This window comes from Jatropha curcas, chromosome 11 (genome assembly GCF_041381405.1).
Source record: "Jatropha curcas cultivar XTBG-Jc1 chromosome 11, XTBG_Jcur_1.0, whole genome shotgun sequence".
Classification (NCBI taxonomy): Eukaryota; Viridiplantae; Streptophyta; class Magnoliopsida; order Malpighiales; family Euphorbiaceae; genus Jatropha; species Jatropha curcas.
The window spans coordinates 25,750,947-25,777,886 of NC_143161.1; the positions used below are offsets into that span (position 1 = coordinate 25,750,947).

Genomic DNA, 26,940 nt, shown 5'->3' on the forward strand with positions numbered 1-26,940 from the left:
ACATGGCTTTGCTTTTAATATATATATTTTTTACTTTAATTAGTGATGAATTTTAACATTGGGTTGGTAAACTAGCCTCAACGAAATCATCTTCGGAGATTTTATATTAGAAATCCGTAAGTTTGTTCGCTATTATTTTTGCACGTTGAACATAACGAAGATGCTATCGTTATTATGACGTAGATGTACAACTAAGACCTTAATTCTCGAATTAGAGATTTAGATCAGAGGCATAAGCAAGATGCCATTTGTCCCATGCTTCCTTAGCGGTCGTTAATCCAACAATTTGAGGCAATATAAATTCAGATACAAACGACTAATCCAACTTAAGACCATTTGATCTTTTTTATGCCATTAACGATAGGCTAGATTCAAAGCACCATCTAATATTTTGAATATTTTATAAAATAATTATATAATTTATCTAATTAATTAGAAAGTATTATTCAATTTATTATCCAATATAAACTAATCTCACAATTTACTATCCAATATAAATTAATCAATATAAAGGAAATTTTCATTAAAAAAATTGAATTGAATTTGAAAGTTCAAACATATATACATAGCGGTTTGATTCGATTTGGACGGTTTTGAAGCTAAAACTGTAAACCGAATCAAAAGCTTGGTTTTTGAATTTGACAAAATCAAACTAAACTGTAATTTTGAGTCGGTTTGAATTGATTTGAACGGTTTAAGCGGATTAACGAGCACCCTTAGATGATCCTATATTCATGGCTAGTTTTTTTGAGAAAAGGAACAAAAGCACAAAAGAAAAGAGTAGAAAGGGAAAGAAAGAAACATTAAAATCGAGAGAGAAGAGAAGAAGATAAAAAGATGAAGAGAGAGAGTAAAGGGCTAAGATATCATTAACAACAAATTGACAAATATGCCCATTTTGCTTTTCGTTTCTTTTTCTTTGTATAGCTATCACGTTCTCCTAAAAACACTAACTGCTACACATGTTACTTACAAATACATATTACAGTTCAATCCTCAGTAGTAACCAATATTAACAATTAAGTCCTATTATTAATTATAGTACAATTACATTATATTTTACCTTGTTTGTAAAATCTTCCGATTTTACTATACGAGTTCATATACCCTCCATTGATTCCAACTAAAAATGTGATTTTAACAGCCTTGTATGTAACATTAGGGATAATAATAGAAGAGATAACATAGCAGGAACAAACTCAGTCAAGAGAGCAATGTTGTTATTTTACATAGAAAAACCAAACATCTGAGAAACAGTTGTTCTTAATATCGAAAACTGTTGTTCTTAATACGAAGGTGTCTGCAATGGTACCAAAATCTCTGTCAAAGTTTAAGGTGCCAAATCAGATTTCCTCCCCTTAAAGTTCAAAGTGAATTTATGTATTTGACCCCCTCCCTCCCCCTGTTTATCACATGCTTCAAGTTATGGTAGAATATCATGTTAAGACACTTGTGCTATATGTTTGGACAGAAGGAAAATATAGAAAGAAAAAAATAAGAAAACAATATCTTTTTTCTTGTTTGCAAAGGAAAAGAAAAATGAGGGAAGGAACATAATAATATTTAGAGGAAACATGTAAAAAACCTTTAGTAATGATCAAGTGATGGGAAAAATTTTATTTTCCTCTTATACCCAAATATAAGAAAGAAAAAATAATTTTCTTTCAAAGATTCTCTTTTCCCTCTTTATCTTCTTTTTTTCTATGTCTATGATTCAAACATAGTGTCAAGAGTGCATCTATTCTTTGAGGTGTCTGCTTTGGCCCTTAGGCCTCACAAGTTTCCTTTTTCGGAAAAAAGGCCCTAAAGGGTAAGGGTGGCCATGGTTCCGGAACCGGCGGTTCCGGTTCCACAAAAACTGGAACCGAAACCGAATCGAAAAGTTTCGGTTTCAGTTCCGGTTTGGAACCGAACGGTTCCGGTTCCGATACAGAGACCAAACCGACGGTTCTGATCGGTTTTCCGGCGAATCGTATAATTTTAAATTTTAAATGAAATGAGAACCGGTTTTTTAAAAAAAAATACTTGAACATAAAAAATTAAAAAATACACCTAAAAAATAAAAAAAATACTTCAATTAAATTTATTTTTTTAAAACTTGAACATAATTATTTTTTTAAAAAAAAATTTTCAACTGAATTTATTTTTTGTTTAAAAAAGTTTGAACATAATTTAAAAAAAAAAAAAAGGGCTTGAACTTAATTTTTTTTTTTTAAAAAAAAAAAATTAAGTTGCCTACGTATCCTCTTGGGGTTTAGAGGAATCAAAATCCACGTAGTTCTTACTTACCTTATACCAATTTCACCACTTTTACTTTAATCGCTATTTGCACCACCGGTTGATGTTCCCGTTGAGGACTCATCGTATAAATCACATAAATCTTCATTTTCTTTTGGATTTTCTTGTGCTCTTAGTTCGGCCTTGCTCCAATCATCCACGCATGATTGTGCTTCTAATGAATCGGATGTCATACGAGATCGTGTTTCATCAAGTATGTTTTCTCCTTGACTAAAAGCTTGTTCAACCGCAATAGTGGAGACCGGAGCTGCTAAAACTTGTTTTGCAATTAAAGAAAGAATTGGAAAAGTATTTGCGTGACGACTCCACCAATCTAAAATTGGAAAATCAGTATCTGCATAATCATCACCAAACTCAAAAAAAGTGGTTAGATAATTATCAAATTCAGAAAAAGAACTAGATTCCCTTATTCTTTTTTGTCTTTGTAGTAAAACTTGTTGAGCAACACCAACACCATTTACCCTTTGTGTTGGAAATTGTTGAATATTAGATTGAGAAGAAGTAGAAAGTAGATGAACTAGAAACTTGAACAAATTCATTATATAATTGCATAATATTTTGTTTAACTTCATGCAATACTACATTTATATTAACATTATCTTCTACATCAAGATTTAATACTTCATAATAAATAGTTAAATAATCACATAAAACATCAAATTTACATCTAGGATCAAATACAATAGCAACAAGATAAAGGGGTGGTATATTTTTAAAATAAAATAACCATTTTTTTTCATTGAAAAAATACAATCTTTTAATAAATCATCATTTTTAAATTCTTGGAGTGCACTAACAATATTAATACACATAAGTAAAAATAAATGAGATGTGGGATAATAAACCCCACTAAATTTATAGGTAGCATCATTAAAAATTTTTAAAATATCTAAAATTTTTGCACAAATATCTCAATTTTGTGGATATAAATTAATATCTTCAATATTATTAGTAACAAAAAAGCATAATAATTTTTTATAAGAAAAAGACTCGTTTAATAATTCATATGTTGAATTCCAACGAGTTGGGACATCCCTTGGATAATGTTTTGGTCTTTTATTATTTTCTTTACAAAATTTAGCCAACTTTTCATCACTTGGGGATGTCCCCATAAATATGAAATAGGTTTTTTAATTGGAGAAATAAAAGATTCAAGAATTTTTAAACCATCTTGTACATATAAATTTAAAACATGGCATGCACATCTTATATGAAAAAATTTTCTACCAATATTTGGTTCACAAATATTTTTAAGTTCAATAATTGATTTAGTATTAGTAGAAGCATTATCAAATGAAATTGAAAAAAAAATTTTTGTCAACTTATATTCATCTAAAATTGAAACAATTATTCTATAAATATTATTTGCAGTATGTTTATCATCAAAAACACGAAATGCAATAATTTTTTTTTGAATTTTCCAATCATCATCAATCCAATGACATGTAATGCCCATATAAGAATGCATTTGCTAATGATCACTCCAAATATCACAACAAATTGAAACACGAATTTTCATTTGAGAAAATAAAAGCTCTTAACTCTTTTTTTCCTTTATTATATAAAGAAATAATAGTTCATTTTACAGTATTTCTTGGCACTCTTTTAGCAGAAGGATTTAAAGCTTTTTGACAATAATTATTAAAACCTACTTCTTCACCAAAACTAAAAGCTAAATGTTCCATAGAAATCATTTTTGCTAATTCTTTTTTTTGTATTTTTTCAGAATATTGAAATAAAGAAAGGTTAGAAGATGCGTACCCAGAAATTTGTGTTTGAGACCGATCAACTCCTATTTTTGTTGGATGTTTTGTTTCCAAATGCTTCCAAAATGATCCATAGCCGCCCGCTTGTTTAAATTTATAAGATTTTGCACAATAATTGCAAATTACATCGTACATTTTCTCACTTTTGAATTTTTTCGTGAAATGAATGGCGAATATGTCGGAACTTTGTCTTGCTCTTCCAATAATTTGTGCTCGTTGCTCTTGCTCTTCCTCTTCTTGTAATTGCTCATTAAATTCAGATTCTTGAGTTGGAATTTCCAAATTTTCATTTGGATATCCCTCAAAATTAAATTAGTTGGGAGTGAAATCACATATGTCGTTTGTAGGGATAGATGAATATTGTGTTTCTCCAATCTTTCCCTTGCCCTTACCCGAATTTGAATTTCCTCCACTTGCCATTATATGATAATAAGATATAATTTGGAAAATTGAATAAAAAAAATTAGAGAGAATAATAACTTAATAAGAGAGATTGTAGAGTAGAGTTTAGTAGAGTGTAGTATATTGTAGAGAAAGTAAGTAGAGTGTAGTATATTGTAGAGAGAGTAAGTAGAGAGAGTTGAGATTTTTTTTGTAATGAATTTGTAAATAAAATGAGGTATTTATAATAAATCCAAAAAATCATTTTTCCAAAAATACCTTTGAAACTAGCCATTATATAGCCGTTTATGGCTGTTGGGAGGGGTAATTAAGAGATTTCACAACAATATTTAAAAAAAAAAAAAAACTGGTCTGACAGTTTATAACGACTAGAACCGCCGGTTCTAACCGGCCGGGGAACCGGCGGTTTCAATCCAGTTCCGACCGGTTTTCTAGAACCGCCGTTTCGGTTCCAGAAATCTGGAACCGGAACCGAACCAGAAATCTCCGGTTCCGGTTCTCACCGGTTCCGGTTACGGTTCGGGACTGGTTCGAACCGACGGTTCCGGTTCCCGAAACCGTAATATGGCCACCCTTACTAAAGGGTTTGCAAACTCTTAGCTACCTTGATTCCTAGTCGATGTAAGATTGGGTGTCATCACCATGCAACTAGTTTAACTAGAAATTAGTGTAGCAGACTTAAAATTAAGCATTATACTGAACAAAGCAATACAAATAAATTATTTAGATTAAAGATTGGCAAAAGATAATATTAGAAATCCGATTTCTGTCAAAGCATCCCTATGTAAATTTCCAAAAGTTCCTCCAGCATACATTACTCTCTGTTTTACCCATTTCTGGTTTGCATAATACAGTCCTAAGTTGCATCACTTTATTAGGCGTAATATATGCAGTCTATATGTACAACTAAGTAACTAAGAGGTTCCTCTAACCTCATATTGATGGGAAATTCTGAGAGGAGATTGGCTTGAAACAGCCCTGTCTTGTGACCATAGCTCCAAATTAACAGTCCCAGTGCCCCAATGGATGTAACACTTGAACACCTCGCTAGTGTTAAAGCGATCGACTAACCCGACACCCAAACATTTATCAACAAGCATCCATTCTCCTGAAGTGGGAAACGCAGAAAAAAGTATAACAGTATTAACAACATCATTTCAAAAATCATCCATTTTTTTATCATTCATGGAAGTTCTATTATTAAGAGAATTCCAGCTTGCAAGAAGAAAAATCGGTAGCGGAGGAAGGGAAAAATCAAATATTGATCCGTACAAACAAAAGAATTGAAGGGGAAAAAAAAAATACTACTAAGCACTTCTCCAAAGTTGTAAAGCTACAATTAATAATAGATGACTTGACGCCTCAAATTAGTTTTACTTGTTTGATGACAATAATAGGTTTCACCATTTCTTCGCATTTGCTCTATTGACTAACTAAGACAACTACTATAGGACCCTAGTGTATTATATGAACTGCAATTTCACATTTAACTAATTTTGACCATTGTATCAGTATATATAAGAAATGAGAAAAGAATCAGCAGCACATCGCATTTATATACATTTTATGCCAGGAATTTCAGCCTCTAATGTAGCAGTCTAGCAATGTTAATGGCATAATAGTAGCAGAAAAAGGCCTTGAAAATGGCTGGAAATATAATCACCTCGTTGAACCTTATCATAATTGGGAACAACTCATGTAGTTTCTATATATGATTTACAACTTTCTGTGTAGAGGAGGCTCTTTCAGTGAGTCTAGGAACTCATGTTGAGCATTTTGAGTTGCAGGTTGGCAGCCATCATCTTTACTTGGGATTATTGTAATTTTAATCTCTATAATTATGGTGAATTTACCAATTTTGCTTTAGCCTTATGCATGTAGATCTAATTCAAGAAAAGTGAACTATTTGTATATATCATTTTGATTATTTTCTGTTTTTTTGAAATTTTAATTTTCCAATGCAATTAAATTTTGCACTTTTTGAAGTTGCTGATCAGATGATTAGGTAGCATCAGATATTGTTTCACAAGCTAATACATGGAATTTGGTAATTAAATCATGCATGTAACCGAAAAGCATTTCTGTTCAGATGCTTGAGTAAATTAGAAAATGTCACAATGCACAGATACACACATAGGCTCATGCACATAATTTTTGAGGTCTCAAAAGTAAAAAGGCAGGGACGAAAAAAAAAAAAAAAAAAAAAAAAAAAAAAAAAAAAGAAGAAGAAGAAGAAGAAAAGTCAGATTTGATAAGGTGAAGCATGGATACAGACAGACACAAATGCAGAACACATCATAAATACAACTTCACATGAACATACCAATACAGCTATTTCAAAAATTAGTACACAACATGGGAGGGACACAATAATAAAAAATGTTGAAAGAATATTTCGTATTTCTTTTATTGTGTGTTATCTTTTCAATCTTGGTATCAGCCAGACCTATTGTGTTGATTATCAGGAAACATTTGCCCCTGTAGCCAAGATGAACACAATCAGAATTTTGTTGTCTTGTGCAGTCAATCTTGACTGGGAGTTACATCAATTTGATGTTAAAAATGCTTTTCTACATGGTGATTTGAAAGAAGAAGTGTATATGGAGATTCCTCCTGGATTTGATGATGACAAAACCAGAGGAAAAGTTTGCAAGCTGAAGAAGTCATTATATGGGCTAAAACAATCACCAAGAGCATGGTTTGAAAGATTTAGTAAAGCTATGCTTTCCTTTGGGTATATTCAGAGCGATGCTGATCATACTTTATTCATTAAACATCATGAAGGTAAGATCACGTTGCTTATCGTCTATGTTGATGATATAGTGATGACTGGAAATAATGAAGAAGAAATGACTCACTTGAGAAATTTGTTAGCTAGGGATTTTGAGATTAAGGATTTGGGAAAGTTGAGATATTTCATTGGGATAGAAGTTGCTAGGTCAGAAAAAGGGATTTTTATTTCTCAGAGAAAGTATATCCTTGATCTCCTTAAAGAAACTGGTATGTTGGGATGTAAACCTGCAGAATCACCTATTGAAGCTAATCATAAGCTTCAAGCTGGAGTGGGAAGTTCAGTTGACATTGGCAGGTATCAGAGATTGGTTGGGAGGTTGATTTATCTTGCCCATACTAGACCAGATATTGTCTATGCTGTAAGTTTAGTGAGTCAGTACATGCATGACCCTCGGGAGTATCATTTAGAAGCAGTGCATCGGATTCTGAGATATTTAAAATCAGCTCCAGGTAGAGAACTTTTATTTTCTAAACATGGCCATTTAACAATAACAGGCTATACAGATGCGGATTGGGCTGGTTCCCTTGATAACAGGAGATCAACCTCAGGTTATTGTGTTTTTGTTGGAGGAAACCTGGTCACATGGAGAAGCAAGAAGCAGGCTGTTGTTGCAAGGTCCAGTGCAGAAGCTGAGTATAGAGCTATGGCACAGGGAATCTGTGAACTTCTATGGTTGCGCAGATTAATGGAAGAGTTAAAGTTGGTTGAAACAACAAATATATCTTTGTTTTGTGATAATCCAGTCCAGCATGATCGAACTAAGCACATAGAGATTGATCGTCACTTTATAAAAGAGAAGATAGTTGAAGGTGTTATAAGCGTCTCCTATATAGCTTCAAAAGAGCAACTAGCTGATGTTTTCACAAAGGGTTTGCATAGCAAGTTGTTTCATCCTTTAGTTTGCAAGTTGGGCATGAGTAATATCTATGCACCAACTTGAGGGGGAGTGTTGAAATCTTTGTGATTAAAGTAAATATTGTGTTTCCTAGTTTAAGTTTATTCCTAATTAGTGTAAAGATTATGTTTCCTAGTTTAGGGATATTCCTATTTAGATTACTTCCTATATTGGAACAATTTTTGTATATATATAGTGGAGTAGAGGTTGAAAATATTATCACAAATTGAAAGAAATAAAATATATTCTTTCCTTTAATTTCTACATACCATTTGGAAGAAGATTCCCTTGATAAAATTGATCCCCAGATTCAGGCCAAATTTCATGCTTTGATCCATCAATGGAAGTGAAAGAGACATAAGTGTCCATGGGATGCAACAGGGTAAAGGTCGGATGTACTCTCAAGCAAACAAGCCTACATCACAACATTAACAACAACAAAGAGGTAAGAATCAACATTTATTTTTCACATGATAAAATAAAAATTGATCAGAAGAAAGAAGAAAATGTAGCATGCAAGAGAAGCAACCAAGGAAGAAGAAAACTAAAGACAACTCATGATCAAATATGACTGAAATGAAATATCTCAATTACCATCTCAAAGAGACAATAAGATGTACTGAAATTAAATGAACTGCAGAATGTAGCTGCATAATAAGTACCAAGAACTGTGCATAGCAGATTGTCATACACTTTCATCTGCCATTGTCCTGACCAACTCCAAATGCACAATAAATGACATATACTAAAACTTAGTTGGCGCACACCAAGGCATAGCCTAGTGATAAGTGCATATACGACCTGGGAATAGATCCAGGTTTGAATCCGTCACCCCAATACTCAAAAAAAAAAAACACTTATTTACCAACAAGGTATTGGTTGAGGTGGTTAGCGACTTCAATCCATGTAAGGGTGAAACCACAAATTCGATCCCTGGAAGTGCACTTTGCTGGGAGGGCCAAAAACCTTTACGTAAGCGCACTATGCAAGGAGGGACAAAAAACCTTTACGCTAGACGGTTCGAGGGGGATTAAACCTCCTGGTTATAATAAAAAAAAAAAAAACACTTTGTTGGCATTTGCTTCCAGAATGTATTTCATCTTCAAGAGTCATCAGGAATATGATGTCAAGGTATAAAATGTTAACGAACGTATTATTGTTTATTAATGATTAAAAATTTTGAGGAATACATCATTACCATATTTGAATAAAACTATAGTTGAATTAAATCTTTCAAAATTTAGATAGTTATGCTTATTCATTTAAACTACTTTTACCTTGTTAAGGATTAGTTGTAAATAGAACTCTATTAGGAGTTGTAAATATAACTCTATTAGGAGTTAGATTCTTAATAGGTTTATAGTATCTTGTATGTGTATATATATGTGTCCCTATTGATGAATCAAATACAGAAAAAATATTTTCCCACATTAAATCTACATGGTATCAGAGCCTTTGGCTCGTTAAACCTTTTTTTTTTTTTTCCGTTTGCGTTGAAATTCCAGCGGCTGTCGGTCTCGGTGACAGTTCTAGGGTCACCGTTTTGTCTCACCACCTACCTCAGAAGGTTCCCCAGCTGTCGATCGGCGTTCCCTCCAAATCCGGTCACCGGATTCCCTGCGCGTGGGCCCCACGCGCCGCTTTTGTGTTTCTGCTGCAGTACCACGCGCCGGCGTGTGGCGGCGCGTCCGGCTATTTCCGGCGATCGGAAATAGTTCCCTAGCTTCGTTTCAACTTCAGCAATCTACTCAGGTGGTTGTTTTTCCGATCCGGCGAAGTTTTGGTAGGGGCGTTCTCAATTTTTGTCAATTTGGCGTTTTCAGGTTACTGTTTGCTCCTGTTTGCTTTTGAAAGGCTATTTTTTTTGGATCTCTTTCTGGGTTGCTGGTAGGGTGTTTAGTTTTTGTTAATAATGGATCCTCCAACTACAGATTCTAAAACTACTATTACTGAATTAATCCCAGCAATGAATAAGATCACAGAACATAAATTGAAAGGAACTAATTATTTAGATTGGAGTAAGACAATTCGAGTTTATTTGCGAAGCGTTGAAAAAGATGATCATTTAATTGATGGTCCACCAACTGATGACACTAGGCAACGTTGGCTCAGGGAAGATGCTAAGTTATTCCTACTGATTCGCAATTCTATTGACAGTGAAGTGGTTGGATTAATCAATCATTGTGAGTTTGTTAAAGAATTAATAGAATATCTTGAATTCTTGTATTCGGGAAAAGGTAATCTGTCTCGTATGTATGAGGTCTGCAAAGGATTTTATCGGGCTAACCAGCGAGATATGACCCTTACAGCTTATTTCATGGAATTTAAAAAGATTTACGAGGAACTTAATGTTTTATTGCCTTTTAGTCCCGATGTTAAGGTTCAACAAACGCAGCGAGAACAAATGGCTGTAATGAGTTTTCTTGCAGGTCTTGCTCCAGTTTTTGAAACTGCCAAATCACAAGTTCTTTCAGGCAGTGATGTTACCTCTCTTCAGGAGACTTTTGCTAGATTGCTCCGTACTGAAGGTTCTCATACACCTTCCCCATCTGATAATAGTGCTCTTGTGAGTCATAATCAGGTAGCTAGACAGCCAGGAAACAGAGGAAGAGGAGGAAATAACCGTGGTAATGGACCAATCACTCGGGAGACAAGCATTCTTATCTGTCATTATTGTCATGAACCTGGTCACACTAAACGGTATTGCAAGAAACTAATAAATAAGCCACCAAGGGTAAATATGGCACATAAAGATTATGCAGTTACTTCTTCTGACAACAATGTAACAATTTCTGCTGCGGAGTATGCTGAGCTCTCTAGATACCGTTCCTCTAAGTCTACTAATTCCTCAATTGCTGCTGCTGCCAACTCAGGTACTCCTCCTTCTTGTCTTATGTCTACCTCATCAGAGTGGGTCATTGATTCTGGTTGCACCGATCACATGACAGGTAACCCTAGTCTCTTATCCTCATTAAAAGAACCTAAACAATTTAATCGTCATGTTACTCTAGCTGATGGGTCCACATCTCCTGTCAAATGTATTGGCACTGCCAATCCCATTCCATCTCTTCCATTGTCTTCTGTTTTTTGTTTGCCTCGTTTTTCGTTTAATCTATTATCTGTTAGCAAAATTACTCGTATGCTGAATTGTTGTGTCAAATTTTATCCTACATATTGTGTGTTTCAGGATCTTTTGACGAAGCGGATTATTGGTAGAGGACGTGAGTCTGGTGGCCTTTATCTTCTGGATGAACACGTTTCATTATCTCTGGCTTGTGCTGGTGCTCTATCTCCTCTTGAGGTTCATTGTCGTTTGGGTCATCCATCATTGTCTACTTTAAAGAAGTTGTGTCCGCAGTTTCAGTCTTTATCAAGTTTAGAATGTGAATCTTGTCAATTTGCCAAACATCATCGTTTACCTTTAGTTCCTCGAGTCAATAAACGGGTTTCATCCCCTTTTGAGTTAGTTCATTCTGATGTTTGGGGTCCATGTCCTGTTATTTCTAAAACTGGCTTTCGGTATTTTGTAACTTTTGTGGATGATTATTCTCGTGTTACTTGGTTATTTTTAATGAAAACTCGTTCTGAGATATTCTCTATTTTCTGTTCTTTTTGTGCTGAAATTAAAACTCAATTTAATACTTCTGTTCGCATATTGCACAGTGATAATGCTAAAGAATACCTATCTAGTTCCTTCCAATCTTATATGTCACAAAATGGTATTCTCCATCAAACATCTTGTGTTGATACTCCTTCTCAAAATAGGGTTGCAGAAAGAAAGAATCGACATCTTCTTGAAGTTGCTAGGGCACTTTTATTCCAAATGAAAGTCCCTAAACATTTTTGGGCTGATGCTGTCTCTACTGCATGTTTTTTGATTAATCGCATGCCTTCTTCTGTGCTTAATGGTGCAATTCCTTATAATGTCTTGTTTCCTTCTAAACTTCTATTCCCCATTGAACCTCGTATTTTTGGTTGTACTTGTTTTGTTCGTGATGTTCGTCCACAGGTTTCCAAATTAGATCCAAAGTCCCTTCGTTGTGTTTTCCTTGGGTATTCTCGGCATCAAAAAGGGTATCGTTGTTTCTCTCCCGATCTTGACCGTTATCTTATTTCTGCAGATGTCACATTTTTTGAGAATACTCCATTTTTTCCTTCTTCTATATATAAGAGTGAGAGGGAGGATGATGACCTTTTAGTCTATGCTATCCAGCAAGTTCATAACTCTCCTGCTCCTGCTCGTATTCCTGACCTTGCTCCTGCTCCTACTCCAGTGTCTGCTGCTCCTATTCCCGCTCCTGCACCAGCATCTACACGCCCTCGTTTTGAACAGGTTTATTCCAGGAGACCAGGAACTCTTGACTCACTTCCTCCACCTGCCGTTTCAACAGAAGATCCGGTTCTCTCCACTCAACCTGAGCCTGTGCCATCCACTCCCCAGTCAGACCTTGACCTTCCCATTGCTCTTAGAAAAGGTAAACGCAAGTGTACCTACCCTATTTCCTCTTTTGTTAGTTATGATCATCTTTCTTCTTCATCTCGTTGTTTTGTAAGTAACTTAGACTCTGTCTCTATTCCTAAAATTGTTGTCCAAGCCTTGTCCCATCCTGGTTGGTGTGCAGCAATGAAAGAGGAGATGGCTGCCTTAGATACTAATGGTACTTGGGATCTTGTGCCTCTCCCGGCAGGTAAGAAAGCTATTGGTTGTAAGTGGGTTTTCACCGTTAAAGTGAATCCTGATGGGACTGTTGCTCGTCTCAAGGCTCGATTAGTTGCAAAGGGTTATTCTCAGATCTATGGCCTTGATTATTCTGATACTTTTTCTCCTGTTGCCAAATTGTCTTCTGTTCGTTTATTTATTTCATTAGCAGCTACTTTTGACTGGCCTTTACATCAGCTGGACGTTAAGAATGCCTTTCTTCATGGGGATCTTCAGGAGGCAGTTTACATGGAGCAACCACCAGGCTTTGTTGCTCAGGGGGAGTCGGGCAAAGTGTGTAAACTTCGAAAATCTCTTTATGGCCTAAAACAGAGTCCTCGAGCTTGGTTTGGTAGATTTTGCAATGTGGTACATCAATTTGGCATGCAGAAGAGTACTTCTGATCATTCTGTATTTTTCAGAAGTACTAAGATTGGTTTGATTCTACTTGTGGTTTATGTTGATGACATTGTTATTACAGGGAGTGATTCAGCCGGCATTACATCACTCAAATCATTTCTCCAGACCCAGTTCCAGACAAAAGACTTAGGCTTGTTGAAGTATTTTTTGGGTATTGAAGTATCTAGGTGTAAGAGAGGCATCTTCTTATCTCAAAGGAAGTATGTCCTTGACTTACTGATGGAAACCGGAAAGTTGGGTGCCAAGCCATGCAGTGCTCCAATGACTCCAAATATGCAACTTTCAATTGGTGGTGAGCTATTTGATGATCCTGAGATGTATAGAAGGTTAGTGGGCAAATTGAATTATCTTACCGTAACACGTCCAGATATTGCTTACTCTGTGAGCGTCTTGAGCCAGTTTATGTCTTCTCCTACTGTTATCCATTGGGAAGCTTTGGGACAGATTTTGTGCTACTTGAAAGGTAATCCAGGTCGTGGCCTGCTTTACAGTAATCATAGGCATTTGAACATTGAATGTTTTTCAGATGCGGATTGGGCAGGTTCGAAGGTTGATAGAAGATCAATTTCAGGATATTGTGTCTTTGTAGGTGGAAACTTGATATCATGGAGGAGCAAGAAACAAAATGTAGTCTCACGATCGAGTGCTGAATCAGAATATCGAGCTATGGCACAATCTGCTTGTGAATTAATTTGGATTCGTCAGTTGTTAGAGGAAATTGGCTTCAAGTCATCCTTGCCTGCAAAGTTATGGTGTGATAATCAAGCTGCTCTTCACATTGCATCAAATCCAGTATTCCATGAACGAACAAAACATATCGAGATTGATTGTCATTTCATTCGTGAAAAGATACAACAGGGTGTTATCTCTACAGGACACGTTAAAACAAGTGAACAGTTAGGGGATATCTTTACAAAAGCTCTAAACGGACCCCGGGTTGACTATCTTTGTAACAAGTTAGGCATGATTAATATCTATGCTCCAACTTGAGGGGGAGTGTTAAGGATTAGTTGTAAATAGAACTCTATTAGGAGTTGTAAATAGAACTCTATTAGGAGTTAGATTCTTAATAGGTTTATAGTATCTTGTATGTGTATATATATGTGTCCCTATTGATGAATCAAATACAGAAAAAATATTTTCCCACATTAAATCTACATACCTAAAGGCAAATGAAAAAATGTTAAACTTTGTGCACTATTCCAGTATTTTTCAATCCTATTAATTCTATCAATTGTAGAGATAAGTTTTCGATATTGAAAATAATTGTGGCCAATCCAATAAAGTCGTTGTAAGTTCAATTAGGGGAAAAAAACATTATTTCTTAAAAATTTTCTTTTTCATATATAATTCTTGTTTCTTTATCAATCATTGCTTTATAATATGCGAAAGGAAAATAAAAGAACAATATTTTTTTATGTATTAGCATTGTGAAAAAATAAAGGGAAAAAAAAAACAAACGTTTAGGTTCTTTTGCATCTATTTCTGACATGGGTTCTATTCAGTGCACCTCTACCATCAATTCAAATTTTGTTTACCTTTTTATCTGTTAGTTCTATTATAAAAGCTCTTAATTGTAAAGTTGTGTTTTTCCTATTTATTATGTTTTGCATAATCTGAGAACAGGGGAAACGATTGGCTTTGGTAGATTGCAAGATGATCTAAATCTCCTTGAAAAGAGTAGCAATTGTCTAGCTCCAAGTGTTTCCTAAGCACTGTTAGGAAGTAGTAGTGGTACTAGTCAAGAAGTTATTATGTAGCATAAGCCATTAGGACATCCCTTTGTCATTCTGAAAAAATTATATCCTAACTTGTTTGGCCAGTGTCAATTAGAATCCCTAGTTTGAGATGCTTGTGAACTTGCTAAACATGCAAGGAACACTTATGTTTCCCATAATAATAAAAGTTATATTCCTTTCACAACTATTCATTCTGATATATGTGGACTACTCCTATTTCATTATCTAAAAAGAGGTGGTTAGTTACCTTCATTGATTATTGTATTAAATTAACTTGGGTTTATTTGTTTAAAACAAAAAACGAAAGTGTTCTCTTGCTCCATGGTTATCAAAAACATATAAACATATTGCTATGAATCTGTTGATATTGCAAGTTGAGTTGTTGGATTTATCCGTGGTAATCAAAATCGCAATTAAAATCGTACGAGTTCATGATCCCAATTGCCTAAAATGTGTTCACTTGCAAAATTGCAAATTACAAAAATCGTTATGACGTCATGAAATGACTTCAAAAATTGATGAAATAGTTAAAATCACAAATTGCTTCCCATGGAATTTTAGAAAAACACCAAGTCTCTATGAAAATGCAATGCAAATTAGAATCTAATAGCAGATATATTTCGGGCTCTAAAACACTAAGTCTCCATGAAAGAATCAATGTCAATTACCTTATCAGAGAAGATCGAAGAAATCAAGAGATAAATAGAGATAAGAAGATATACAAGCTTTTGATTTTGATCCTTAGAATTGGTGTGAAAAACCCTAACTTTTCTGTAAGAGAAAAGAAGGGAGAGATTTAGAAGAGAAGAGATGGACACTTAAGTCATGAATCATAAGAAAAGAAAAGAGATAGGGACTCAGAGAGGTCGTGAGATGGAATTCAAAAGAGACAAAAAGTTTGACCTTTTCCCAGTTGCTTTTAAGGGAGTTTTATGGATTTAAAGAGATGGGTGAGCTGTCTAATAATGATTCAATGGGACTAATTGCCCTTTGAAGCATATGGACCCTTATTCATGACCAATTTATTTGACGGCTATACAATGGTCCAATTATAGGTCGAGACACCAAGCACAAACTTTGGGTTTTTTACGATATGACTTTTATAAATTAAAATTCAACTAGAAATTTTTATCATATAATAATTTTTTACTATTTTGATTTGAAGTGATAATTAATAATTTTTATTTTAGGCGTGTTTATAAAATCTTCTGATTTCACAATTCAATTTTACAATTTGATTTTCTAGACCCTCTACCTATTCTGCTTAGAAAAGAGATTTTAACAGCCTTGGATTGATCAATATTGCAGGTTGGACAATAGGCAAAATGAATGTATTTTCACCATCCTTACACTCAATCTATTCCGAATTATTAAGTATCACCAGAAATCATTAGCAAAGATATTAAAAATAAATCTCTTTTGGTCTAACCTGGAAAATCCACCAGAACCAGCTCCAACCTTACGGGCTATAATGCCAGAATCGATATGGACAACCTTTGGATCATCTTTTTTAATAGATATATGTCGTTGAAGAACCAATCCTCCTCCAATATCACCTTCCAGTATAAGAGATTCCACCTCTCCTGCATGCTCAAGATCCCGCCTACCCAGCAATAATTTAATTTCTGTAAACTCAAGTCCATAGCAAGCACATAAACAGAAGTGATAGTAGCAGAAATTAAAGTTCCTTTCAAGTATAAACAACCATTAAGAAATTGCAAAGCTCTGACCCTTCCAGGGTATAATAGATTCCTATGATTCCTGAACCTTTGTGGTTCAGGCTGTGGTAAGTATAATTATCTCCAGTGGAGATGGGGTGAAACTTGGACAGCAAGATCTCAGTTTCATAGGAGAAAGATTGCAAAACTACAACTGTGTAAGGAGAACCAAAAGCTTAGCAACACTAGCTTAGCACATCTCGACCCACTTACTCAATGACATTGTATTCCTCTGAGCATCCTGCAGACCGGTACTCCATGCCACTATATTCTTCATATCCATCAACCTCAATCCTGCTATGCAGCCACTGTATTCCTGTGATTGATCATCAAGAAAATAGAAATCATATATTGCATAACTAAATAGCAGAAGGACACAAGAAATTCTCACTTTTATCTTCTCAAAATTCATGAAGCCCCCTAAATGAATCAGCAATAAACCCCCTAAATAAATCCGAAATATCCCTCTTTAAACCTTTGAAAGAGACAAAAATACATTTTCCTTAAATTGTATCTTTGCATCCATTATATGAGCTCTACTAAGAGATGTTAGCCAACCTTCTCCTTGTGTTTGTCTCCTTTTTCCATTTTTTTTGGTATATAAAAACGATATTGATTATTGAACAGAATTTAGCTGACGAAATGGTAAAATTTATTTATTCCAGAAAGAAAGTATGCTTTTGGTAGGGACTCAACAAATTCTACTTCCGAGTGCTCCATTTTGATAGCTTATAATTGGGTAATGACCAAAGAATTGTATAATGTGATCTCAAATAGCTAATGGTATTGTGGATCATATAAAGAGAATTATAATCAGTACCTGATGGAAGATGCTCCATGGAAATAATTCTCCCCCCAATCCAGGGAACTATTTTTAAAATCCAATCGCCACTTTTCAATTCAACTGGGACTCTCGAAAGTTCTGCTCCCTTGGGTCCAGAAACCTCTTCAACATCTGGAATATGCCTAGAGCTTTCTGCATTTAACAATTTAACAATGAGTAAAGAGCTTCACATTCCTATTAAAATCACATGTGATATAAAGAACCATGTGAATTTCAGAACTTATAAGTAAATTTATGCATATAGGAAATAAATTTACTAAATAACCCACTATAAAACTTGAATGCAAGAGAGACATAGCTGTTTTGCACACCTATGTTAACAACGGAAAAAACTAGAAAATAGACATAAAGAGGACAACTCCAAATGGCCTAGCAAAAGCTCAGTCAAAATTGTGTAGTAAGAACAGTTGACACTCATAATTTCTGAGGCATGTTTATCCACAATAATGTGAGTTTCCAACTCCCTTTTCACCAAATTAAATTTTGCAAATTTACATATTGAAGCAATATATTACTTTTAAAATTTTTCCAATTTCCTGATCTTCGAATTTCAGCTGATTAACAATTTAGTTTATGCTTTACTTTCAATTACATCCTTAAAATTCTGAACAAAATTCCAATTCAGCACAGGCACCAAATTTTCATCTATTAACAGCAGTTAACAGTAAATTCAAACCCAAAATCTATGAACTGTAGAAACCACATTTAATTTTATCCCAAGCCCAAGAAAGCAACATACAACCATACCAAAAAGTAAATCTTGTAGCTAAAAGAAATCCAAAGGACAATAATTGAAAAAGGAGACAAGAAAAGAGGCAGCTTTCAACTATGAATTCAAACCAAACCTGCTCATTTAGTATTGTAGAAATTAAAGGAAAGAATATGTTTTATTTCTTTCAATTGTGATATATTTTCAACCTCTACTCCACTATATATATACAAAAAATTGTTCCAATATAGGAAGTAATCTCAATAGGAATAACCCTAAACTAGGAAACATAATCTTTACACTAATTAAGAATAAACCTAAACTAGGAAACACAATATTTACTTTAATCACAAAGATTTCAACACTCCCCCTCAAGTTGGTGCATAGATATTACTCATGCCCAACTTGCAAACTAAAGGATGAAACAACTTGCTATGCAAACCCTTTGTGAAAAACATCAGCTAGTTGCTCTTTTGAAGCTATATAGGAGACACTTATAAAACCTTCAACTATCTTCTCTTTTATAAAGTGACGATCAATCTATATGTGCTTAGTTCAATCATGCTGGACTGGATTGTTCATAATACTGATGGCTGCTTTACTATCACAAAATAAGGATATATTTGAGGTTTCAACCAACTTTAACTCTTCCATTAATCTGCGCAACCATAGAAGTTCACAGATTCCCTGTGCCATAGCTCTATACTCAGCTTCTGCACTGGACCTTGCAACAACAGCCTGCTTCTTGCTTCTCCATGTGACCAAGTTTCCTCCAACAAAAACACAATAACCTGAGGTTGATCTCCTGTCATCAAGGGAACCAGCCCAATCCGCATCTGTATAGCCTGTTATTGTTAAATGGCCATGTTTAGAAATAAAAGTCCTCTACCTGGAGCTGATTTTAACTATCTCAGAATCCGATGCACTGCTTCTAAATAAGACTCCCGAGGGTCATGCATGTACTGACTCACTAAACTTACAGCATAGACAATATCTGGTCTAGTATGGGCAAGGTAAATCAACCTCCCAACCAGTCTCTGATACCTGCCAATGTCAACTGAACTTCCCACTCCAGCTTGAAGCTTATGATTAGCTTCAATAGGTGATTCTGCAGGTTTACATCCCAACATACCAGTTTCTTTAAGGAGATCAAGGATATACTTTCTCTGAGAAATAAAAATCCCTTTTTCTGACCTAACAACTTCTATCCCAAGGAAATATCTCAACTTTCCCAAATCCTTAAGCTCAAAACTCCCTAGCTAACAAAAATCTCAAGTGAGTCATTTCTTCGTCATTATTTCCAGTCATCACTATATCATCAACATAGACAATAAGCAACGTGATCTTACCTTCATGATGTTTAATGAATAAAGTATGATCAGCATCGCTCTGAATATACCCAAAGGAAAGCATAGCTTTACTAAATCTTTCAAACCATGCTCTCGGTGATTGTTTTAGCCCATATAATGACTTCTTCAGCTTGCAAACTTTTCCTCTGGTTTTGTCATCATCAAATCCAGGAGGAATCTCCATATACACCTCTTCTTTCAAATCACCATGTAGAAAAGCATTTTTAACATCAAATTTGATGTAACTCCCAGTCAAGATTGACTGCACAAGACAACAAAATTCTAATTGTGTTCATCTTGGCTACAGGGGCAAATGTTTCCTGATAATCAACACCATAGGTCTGGCTGAATCCTCTGGCTACCAATCTAGCCTTGTACCTCTCAATTGAACCTTCTGCCCTATGTTTAACTGTGAACACCCATTTACATCCAACTGGCTTCTTTCCTGGTGGAGGAGTTACAAGATCCCATGTCTCATTTTTTGCCAAAGCTCTCATCTCCTCAACCATTGCAGCCTTCCATTTTGAATCCTATAATGCCTCTTGCCAATCCTGCGGTATAGAAACAGAAGAAACAGACAAAAAAAGGCTCTATAGGAAGGGGACAGAGCATTGTAGGAGATGAAATGGGAGATGGGATGTTTAGTGCATGTTCTAACTCCTTTTCTAAGAGAAATAGGGATATCAAGGTCATTGTCAAAAGGACTGGAATCAAGGTTACGATCAGAATCAACAGGAATTAAAGAAGACTCACCAAGTTCTTGCTCTTCTGTATCTTCAGGGACTGAAATTGGAGAGGACGGTTGATCAGAGGTCTCATGCTCCATGGTTGTATCTGAATTAGTCCGCGTGTGTAGGTTTTCAAATCAGGTCTATCCAATCTTCCTAGAGATTTAGGTGGTTTCTCTCTCTTACTATCTATGTCTACAGGAATCTCCCCCTGGAAAGAAATGTCATCCATCACCTCTTCCATCTGATATTTCTCCCCCTGAATAGGTGACTGGAAAGAAAAATAAGATTCAAACTCCCGAAAGGTAACATCCATACTCACAAAGTATTTCCTGGAAGAAGGATGATAACACTTGTATCCTTTTTGAGTAGTAGAGTAACCAACAAACACACACTTCAAGGCTCTAGGATCTAATTTGCTGAGACCATTCTGATGAACAAAGCAAACACATCCAAAGACTTTAGGAGGTACAATATAAGAGTTTTTTTCTTGAAGAACCTCTAATGGAGTTTTCAAATTCAAAGTACGAAGAGGTATACGATTGATAAGGTAAGCAGCAGTCAAAATAGCATCCCCCAATATGGTTTGGGCAGATTCATAGTGAACATAAGGGACCTAGCTACTTCCAGTAAATGCCTATTTTTCCTTTCCGTTACTCCATTTTGAGCACAAGTATTGACACAACTAGTCTGATGGATAATACCATTAGAATCTAAATAGGTACGAAAATCTGCATTCATGTATTCAGTACCATTATCAGTTCTTAGGATTTTAACATGCGCATCAAACTGAGTACAAATCATTTTATGGAAATTCTGAAAACACGAAAAAACTTCATTTTTTGTTTTCATCAAATAAACCCAAGTCAATCTAGTGCAACAATCAATAAAGGTCACAAACCATCTACAACCAGAAAGAGAGACAGTTTTAGTAGGACCCCAAACATCAGAATGAATAGTAGCAAAAGGAATCAAATTTTTATTATTAATCGGAGAATAAGAATGCCTGGTGTGTTTGGCAAGTTCACAAGCATCACATACTAATGAATTAAAATCACATTTAGCAGACAAAGTGGGAAATAAACGTCCTAAAACAGAAAAAGAGGGATATCCTAATCTCCTATACCATTGAATAACTTCATCGGAAGGATTTCTAGAAGTTCCTAACAAAGCTTGACTGGTACCCGAATTTGAAAAACGACAAACGTCATCCAACAGATACAGTCCATCGCGCAAGCTACCACTGCCAATCATTGTCCCAGTGTTCAGTTCCTGAAATATACAACGAGTCGGGTAGAAAGTTACTTTGCAATTAAGTGCTTTTGTGATTAAGCTCACAGATAACAGATTAATGGGAAATCTGGGAACATCAAGAACATGGGAGAGTTTAATATTGGAAGTACAGTCAATAGAACCTGTGCCAGCAATTGGTACTAAGGAGCCATCCGCAATGCGAATTTTGTCTATGCCTTGATATTTAAAATATGTGAGGAAATGTTTTCTAGAGCCTGTTGTATGTTTATTTGCTCCAGAAATCTATAACCCAAGAGGGTTTTGCAATTTTTGCAAGAAAGGTAATGAAAACATTACCTGAATTAACAAAATTGGAGGCCACAGTCTGAGTTGAGGACGAATCAAGCTGTGACAATAATCGTTTCAGGGACTGAATCTCCTTATCAGAAAAGCTTCCAGCAGTAGATGGTTCCTCAGATAGAGCTCCACTATCAGATATGTGTGCCTGTGGTCTAGAAGAACTGACCCGCTTTCCTCCACGCCCTTTAGTTGGGCGTCCATGTAATTTCCAGCAGAACTCCTTAGTGTGTCTGTTCTTACCGCAATAGTCACAAAATAATTGATCTCCATCTGAAGAACTGTTCTTTACAGCCTGGATATGTTCTCTTGCAGAATTACCAATCAACCCTGCTTTGTCAATGGTAGATCTGTGAACCATACCGTTCCTCCTAGTCTCCTCTTGCTGTACAAATGAGTATGCTTGTCGTAAGGATGGAAAAGGATCTCGTCCAAGAACTTGGACTCGAATCTGATCATACTCGTTATTTAGGCCAGCCAGGAAATCATACACACATTCTACTTCAATCAACTTCCGAACTTGAGTCGCATCATCAGTACATCTTGCTTGAAAGTCTTGATAATAATCTAGTTCCTGCCATAACCCACTGAGTTCAGCAAAATACTGAGCGATGGTCAGATCTCCCTGCTTGGTTTCATGAACTTTCTATCGCAATTCATACCTCTGAGCATAGTTTCCAGTTTGTGAATACGTCTGTGAAGCAGCATCCCATATCTTCTTAGCTGTATCAAGCAAATATCCTCGAGGAATAGTTGGCTGCATAGAATTTATTAACCAAGACATAATAAGAGAATTCTCAGATTTCCATTTGTTAAAACCCGGATCTGTCGAAACTGGTTTAGTCGCTCCACCATCTTGCAAACCTCTTGCTTCAATAAATAATAAACAAGACCGAGACCAAGCTAGGTAGTTTGTTCCATCTAACTTCACTGGACTAATCTGAAGTGAGGGACTCTCTGAGTGAAAACTTATATCCACCTCCTTTCCGTCACCCATACTGTCAGATTAAAAAAAAAATTCAAACAGCAGTGTGAAGAACCAGCAATGGCAGAAATACACCGAAAAAAAAACGAAAAAAATTCCAAACGCAAAACTGGTGCTGAAGAACAGTAGGGGAAAATCGCCACAACAAGTCGAGCTCGTCGGAACAAGAAACGTCGACGGAGCTTCGCCGGAAACAGCTGCACGCGCCGACGCTTGAAGAACGGCCGAAATCTTCTGGAGGCGCATGTGCACACGCGCGTGGTCGGACGGCGACGCGGCTTGGATGGAGGGCCGATCGGCGGTCCCTCTTCCTTCTGAGCTGGGCGGTGACGGCCAACTCCCAAGCCCGGCGGTACTGTGTGTATCTCAGCCCTATTTCAAACCAAAACCGTTGCCGAAAAATTCACGGCAATGGCTCTAATACCATGTAGAAATTAAAGGAAAGAATATGTTTTATTTCTTTCAATTGTGATATATTTTCAACCTCTACTCCACTATATATATGCAAAAAATTGTTCCAATATAGGAAGTAATCTAAATAGGAATAACCCTAAACTAGGAAACATAATCTTTACACTAATTAGGAATAAACCTAAACTAGGAAACACAATATTTACTTTAATCACAAAGATTTCAACAAGTATACTAATGGCAAATCATGAAATTAAAAAAAAAAAAAAAAAAAAAGACTAACTTATAACAAATTAGAAAGTACAGAAATTAAAATAGGGTTTGGCCAATTGAATGAAAGCATACAATGAAATGAATCAGAACTTCACACTACATATAGTAAGAGTGTAAGACTACAATAGACATTGATCAAGTTACATGCGTGTAAATCCACAAAGAGGAGGAAAAGGGGCGGAAGGGAGCTGCAGGTTAACAGCCCTACAAGAGAAATATTACCTAAACGACTCTTGTGTTGTTTCTCACAAGTGGATATCATCTCAGAAACATCAAGTTCTGAAGGCATTCTTATTTGCACAATTTCTCCATCTATGCCCCATGAATCAACCTGTTTAGGAACATATTAAATAAGTTCTGCAAAATAAATATTTCCAATGGTATAATGCTAATCCTAAGCCAATATCACATGAGTACAAAGGATGTACCATTGCACCTCCACCAAGCAATAACTGCACATGTACACGTCTTTTGGGCCTCTTCCAAACCCCTTCTGTTTTGGAAACTCTAACAGTAACAACTGAAGATTGAAGTTCGGCAACATAGTGTGTGAATAGGTAGCCACCTTTGGTGAATTCATATCCATCACCAGCATCTTCAAATAGTACACCTTTAGCTTTTCCTGCAGATGAGAAGAAGGGATTCACACTACCCTTTTCCTTTTTTTATGTTATTGTGTATGTATTAAGATCTATGACCTCCCCACCAGATCCTAACAAACTTGGTTTTAAAGCCCAAGGTCTCTAATTAATGCTACTGTATGGAAGTATCCAGAAACTCAGTTCAATATAGAGTTACTCGTGGTTAAACTCAATTCACTGTTTAAGATATTAATTATGCGATTTGCAATCAAGTATCAAAAAGTTCATGCATGTTCTTGAAAAGCCTGAAGTCAAATTCTTGAACCGCATGTAAATTAACCCAATTGACACAACATTCTCCAAGCTGAATCATTGTCTATGATTTATATGTGCAAGTCAGAGGTTGAAATTCAACCATTACAAGTTAATGACCAAACTCAGATGTTCCCAGCTCATAATATTATATCACTCCTTTTCGACACTTCAATATCAATAAGCTGTACCAAATATACACCATAATCATGTTCTCCAAGGAAACACATAGGTTTATGCTTGTTGATTTTTATGTTGTACACCAGTCCCTCATGTTTGTTATTTCATGGCTGTATCAGTATCTTAACCAGCGATAAGTCTTTCTAATTATTCTTGGGATAAATGCAGATCATAAACACAGGAGCAACCAAAAGATCAAACTTCATCGAGCAGCCCTAAATTCAGTAATGTTTAAACTTATAATTATCCCTTCAAATGAAAATGTTGAATATATGCTTTATAAAGAATAATGTCTATCAAATTACCATACTCATCTAAGGCTACGAGGAGTGTTAAGTCATCTGACAAATTAGCTTCACCAACATGCTGATGAGGTGGACCCGAAGGAATTATTGATCCACCTCGCAAATATAAATTTGGTAAATCCTGTTAAACATGATTTCAATACAGTCAGGGGCAAGTAAGAATACAAATTCAGAAAGAAGCATGATAAGGTGTGTTAGATACCGGATGTGAATCATCAAAATCAAATCTCAACCAGATTCCTTTGGGCAAAGTCTGAGTCATCTTGTCCATCCCCTGGTCAGGAATTGTGCTACAGCAGATGAAAAGAACTTCAGTACAATTGCATGAGCATAGCACAAAATGGGCCTCCCCAAACAAACAGCTCTCTTTTCCAAATTCAAATTAGAAATTTGCAACTTTAATGGATATTAAACAACAGGAAATGTTCTTTTTCATACAAAACCAAAAAAAAAAAAAGATCTTGAGATTGGAACCTATAAACATAACGGTAAAGAAGAGGTCATTAAAGTTGTGATCTCTGCATCATGCTGCATGATGCGCATGGATGCATAGACCATTCTAATATCAGCCTCGTAGAAAAGAACCAACTTTTAACATCCTTTTGTACATCAATTGTGTTCAAAGACCAAAGTTCAGCTCTATATGCTAACTAAACTATGTTAACCATGGAATAGGCATTTGACGGTGGGTGATGCGGAACCCCAAGAATTGAGTCTTGACACCCCAAATCAGATTTGATATAAAAACCCTAAACCCCAAATTAGGAATTTCTTCTTGGATGGAATTGCGGATCTTGACCCAATACTCAACTAGAAGTATGAACCATAGATATCAAGGTGAAAGGATGAATGTTACAAAGATTAATTATCTTTAATAAGTTCGAAAGCATGTTCAATGAAGAACCAAAAAGAATTTGCCTCTCTTAAAATAAAATGCATAAACTGAAATCGGTCTCAATCATCTCCTTACAATCCTGAAAACTAAGTATTTATAAGCTAAGAAACCCTAAAAATTAAATAAAACATAAAGCTCAATTTAAATATGCCCAATTGTGCTAATTAAAATATAAAACTAATTTAAAGACTCAAGCCCACATGTTTGGACCATGTTAATTAGCATTGAATCTTCTTTTAGGTCCATCTCTTCACGATCACCACAAGCTTGTTGTTTTTCCATTATTCAACACGCATCAGTGGGTTTCAATGAAGGAATAATATTTGTTCAATGTTGGATGAAAATATATAGGATCTACAAAAAAGTAGCTCGGTATCAAGCATAAAGTCTATGGAAACTGCAGTCAATATAAATAGCTATTATTTTAGAATATCTAACCATCATCACTTGTCATCCATATGCATATATCCACTTGCAACTGGATACAACCAACTAATTCTCATCAAAGATTTTCAAGCATGATATCCAATAGCAAGGCTATAAATGAGCCAAGCTGTTTGAAAGTTAGCCTGAAAATGGGTCATTCAATAAGCTTAATAAGCCAAAAACTCGAGCCTAGCTCATTCAATAATAGAACTTAGCTCAAGCGTTCAAATGAGACTTGTGAGTTGACTCACGAGCCTCACTATCAAGCTAAAGAGACTTTAAATAAGCTTGAACTTGGCTCGAACTCCACACTTTTTTTAAACTATAAATTGCAAAAGAGTTGAGCTTGAGCTCAATTTTTCTAGCTCAATCTGAGCTCAAGCCGAGGTTGAGCTCAAGTACAGATTAACAAGGTGAACTAGAGCTCAACAGAATTCACTTCGACTCTGCATACCCTACCAACAGCTACACCAAAGATTCCTTGATACTGAAAAGGTTTTCTTTTATCAAGTCAAAAGGTGAAGTAGCTTCCTCCATGAATAGACATGCCTTTGCAAGAATTTTATCAGAACTGACTACATGTGCTTGATCAGCAAGGTGCTTTATTGATGATACGTTGTG

The 26,940-nt window shown here is 35.5% G+C and overlaps 1 protein-coding gene and 1 pseudogene across 2 annotated transcripts in view; both read right to left on the reverse strand.

Moving 5' to 3' along the window:
* Positions 1–5,163: 5,163 nt before the first annotated feature.
* Positions 5,164–26,940, reverse strand: part of LOC149492823 (uncharacterized) — a 28,663-nt pseudogene continuing 6,886 nt past the window's right edge. Inside the window, exons 12-20 of the transcript XR_016318765.1 lie at positions 25,201–25,288; positions 24,999–25,119; positions 24,049–24,242; positions 23,843–23,951; positions 17,552–17,707; positions 16,945–17,047; positions 16,443–16,616; positions 8,425–8,570; positions 5,164–5,574 (exon numbers count right to left, since the gene is read on the reverse strand). The product of XR_016318765.1 is annotated as an uncharacterized LOC149492823 (transcript). The remainder of the gene's footprint in view (positions 5,575–8,424; positions 8,571–16,442; positions 16,617–16,944; positions 17,048–17,551; positions 17,708–23,842; positions 23,952–24,048; positions 24,243–24,998; positions 25,120–25,200; positions 25,289–26,940) is intronic.
* LOC149492824 (uncharacterized) lies at positions 20,140–23,504 on the reverse strand. Its single transcript, XM_089716107.1, has 3 exons — positions 22,614–23,504; positions 21,952–22,525; positions 20,140–21,633 (listed from the first exon to the last, which is right to left on the reverse strand). The coding sequence occupies exons 1-3, from the start codon at positions 22,662–22,664 to the stop codon at positions 21,599–21,601; spliced, it is 660 nt and encodes a 219-aa protein (XP_089572233.1). The 5' UTR covers positions 22,665–23,504; the 3' UTR covers positions 20,140–21,598.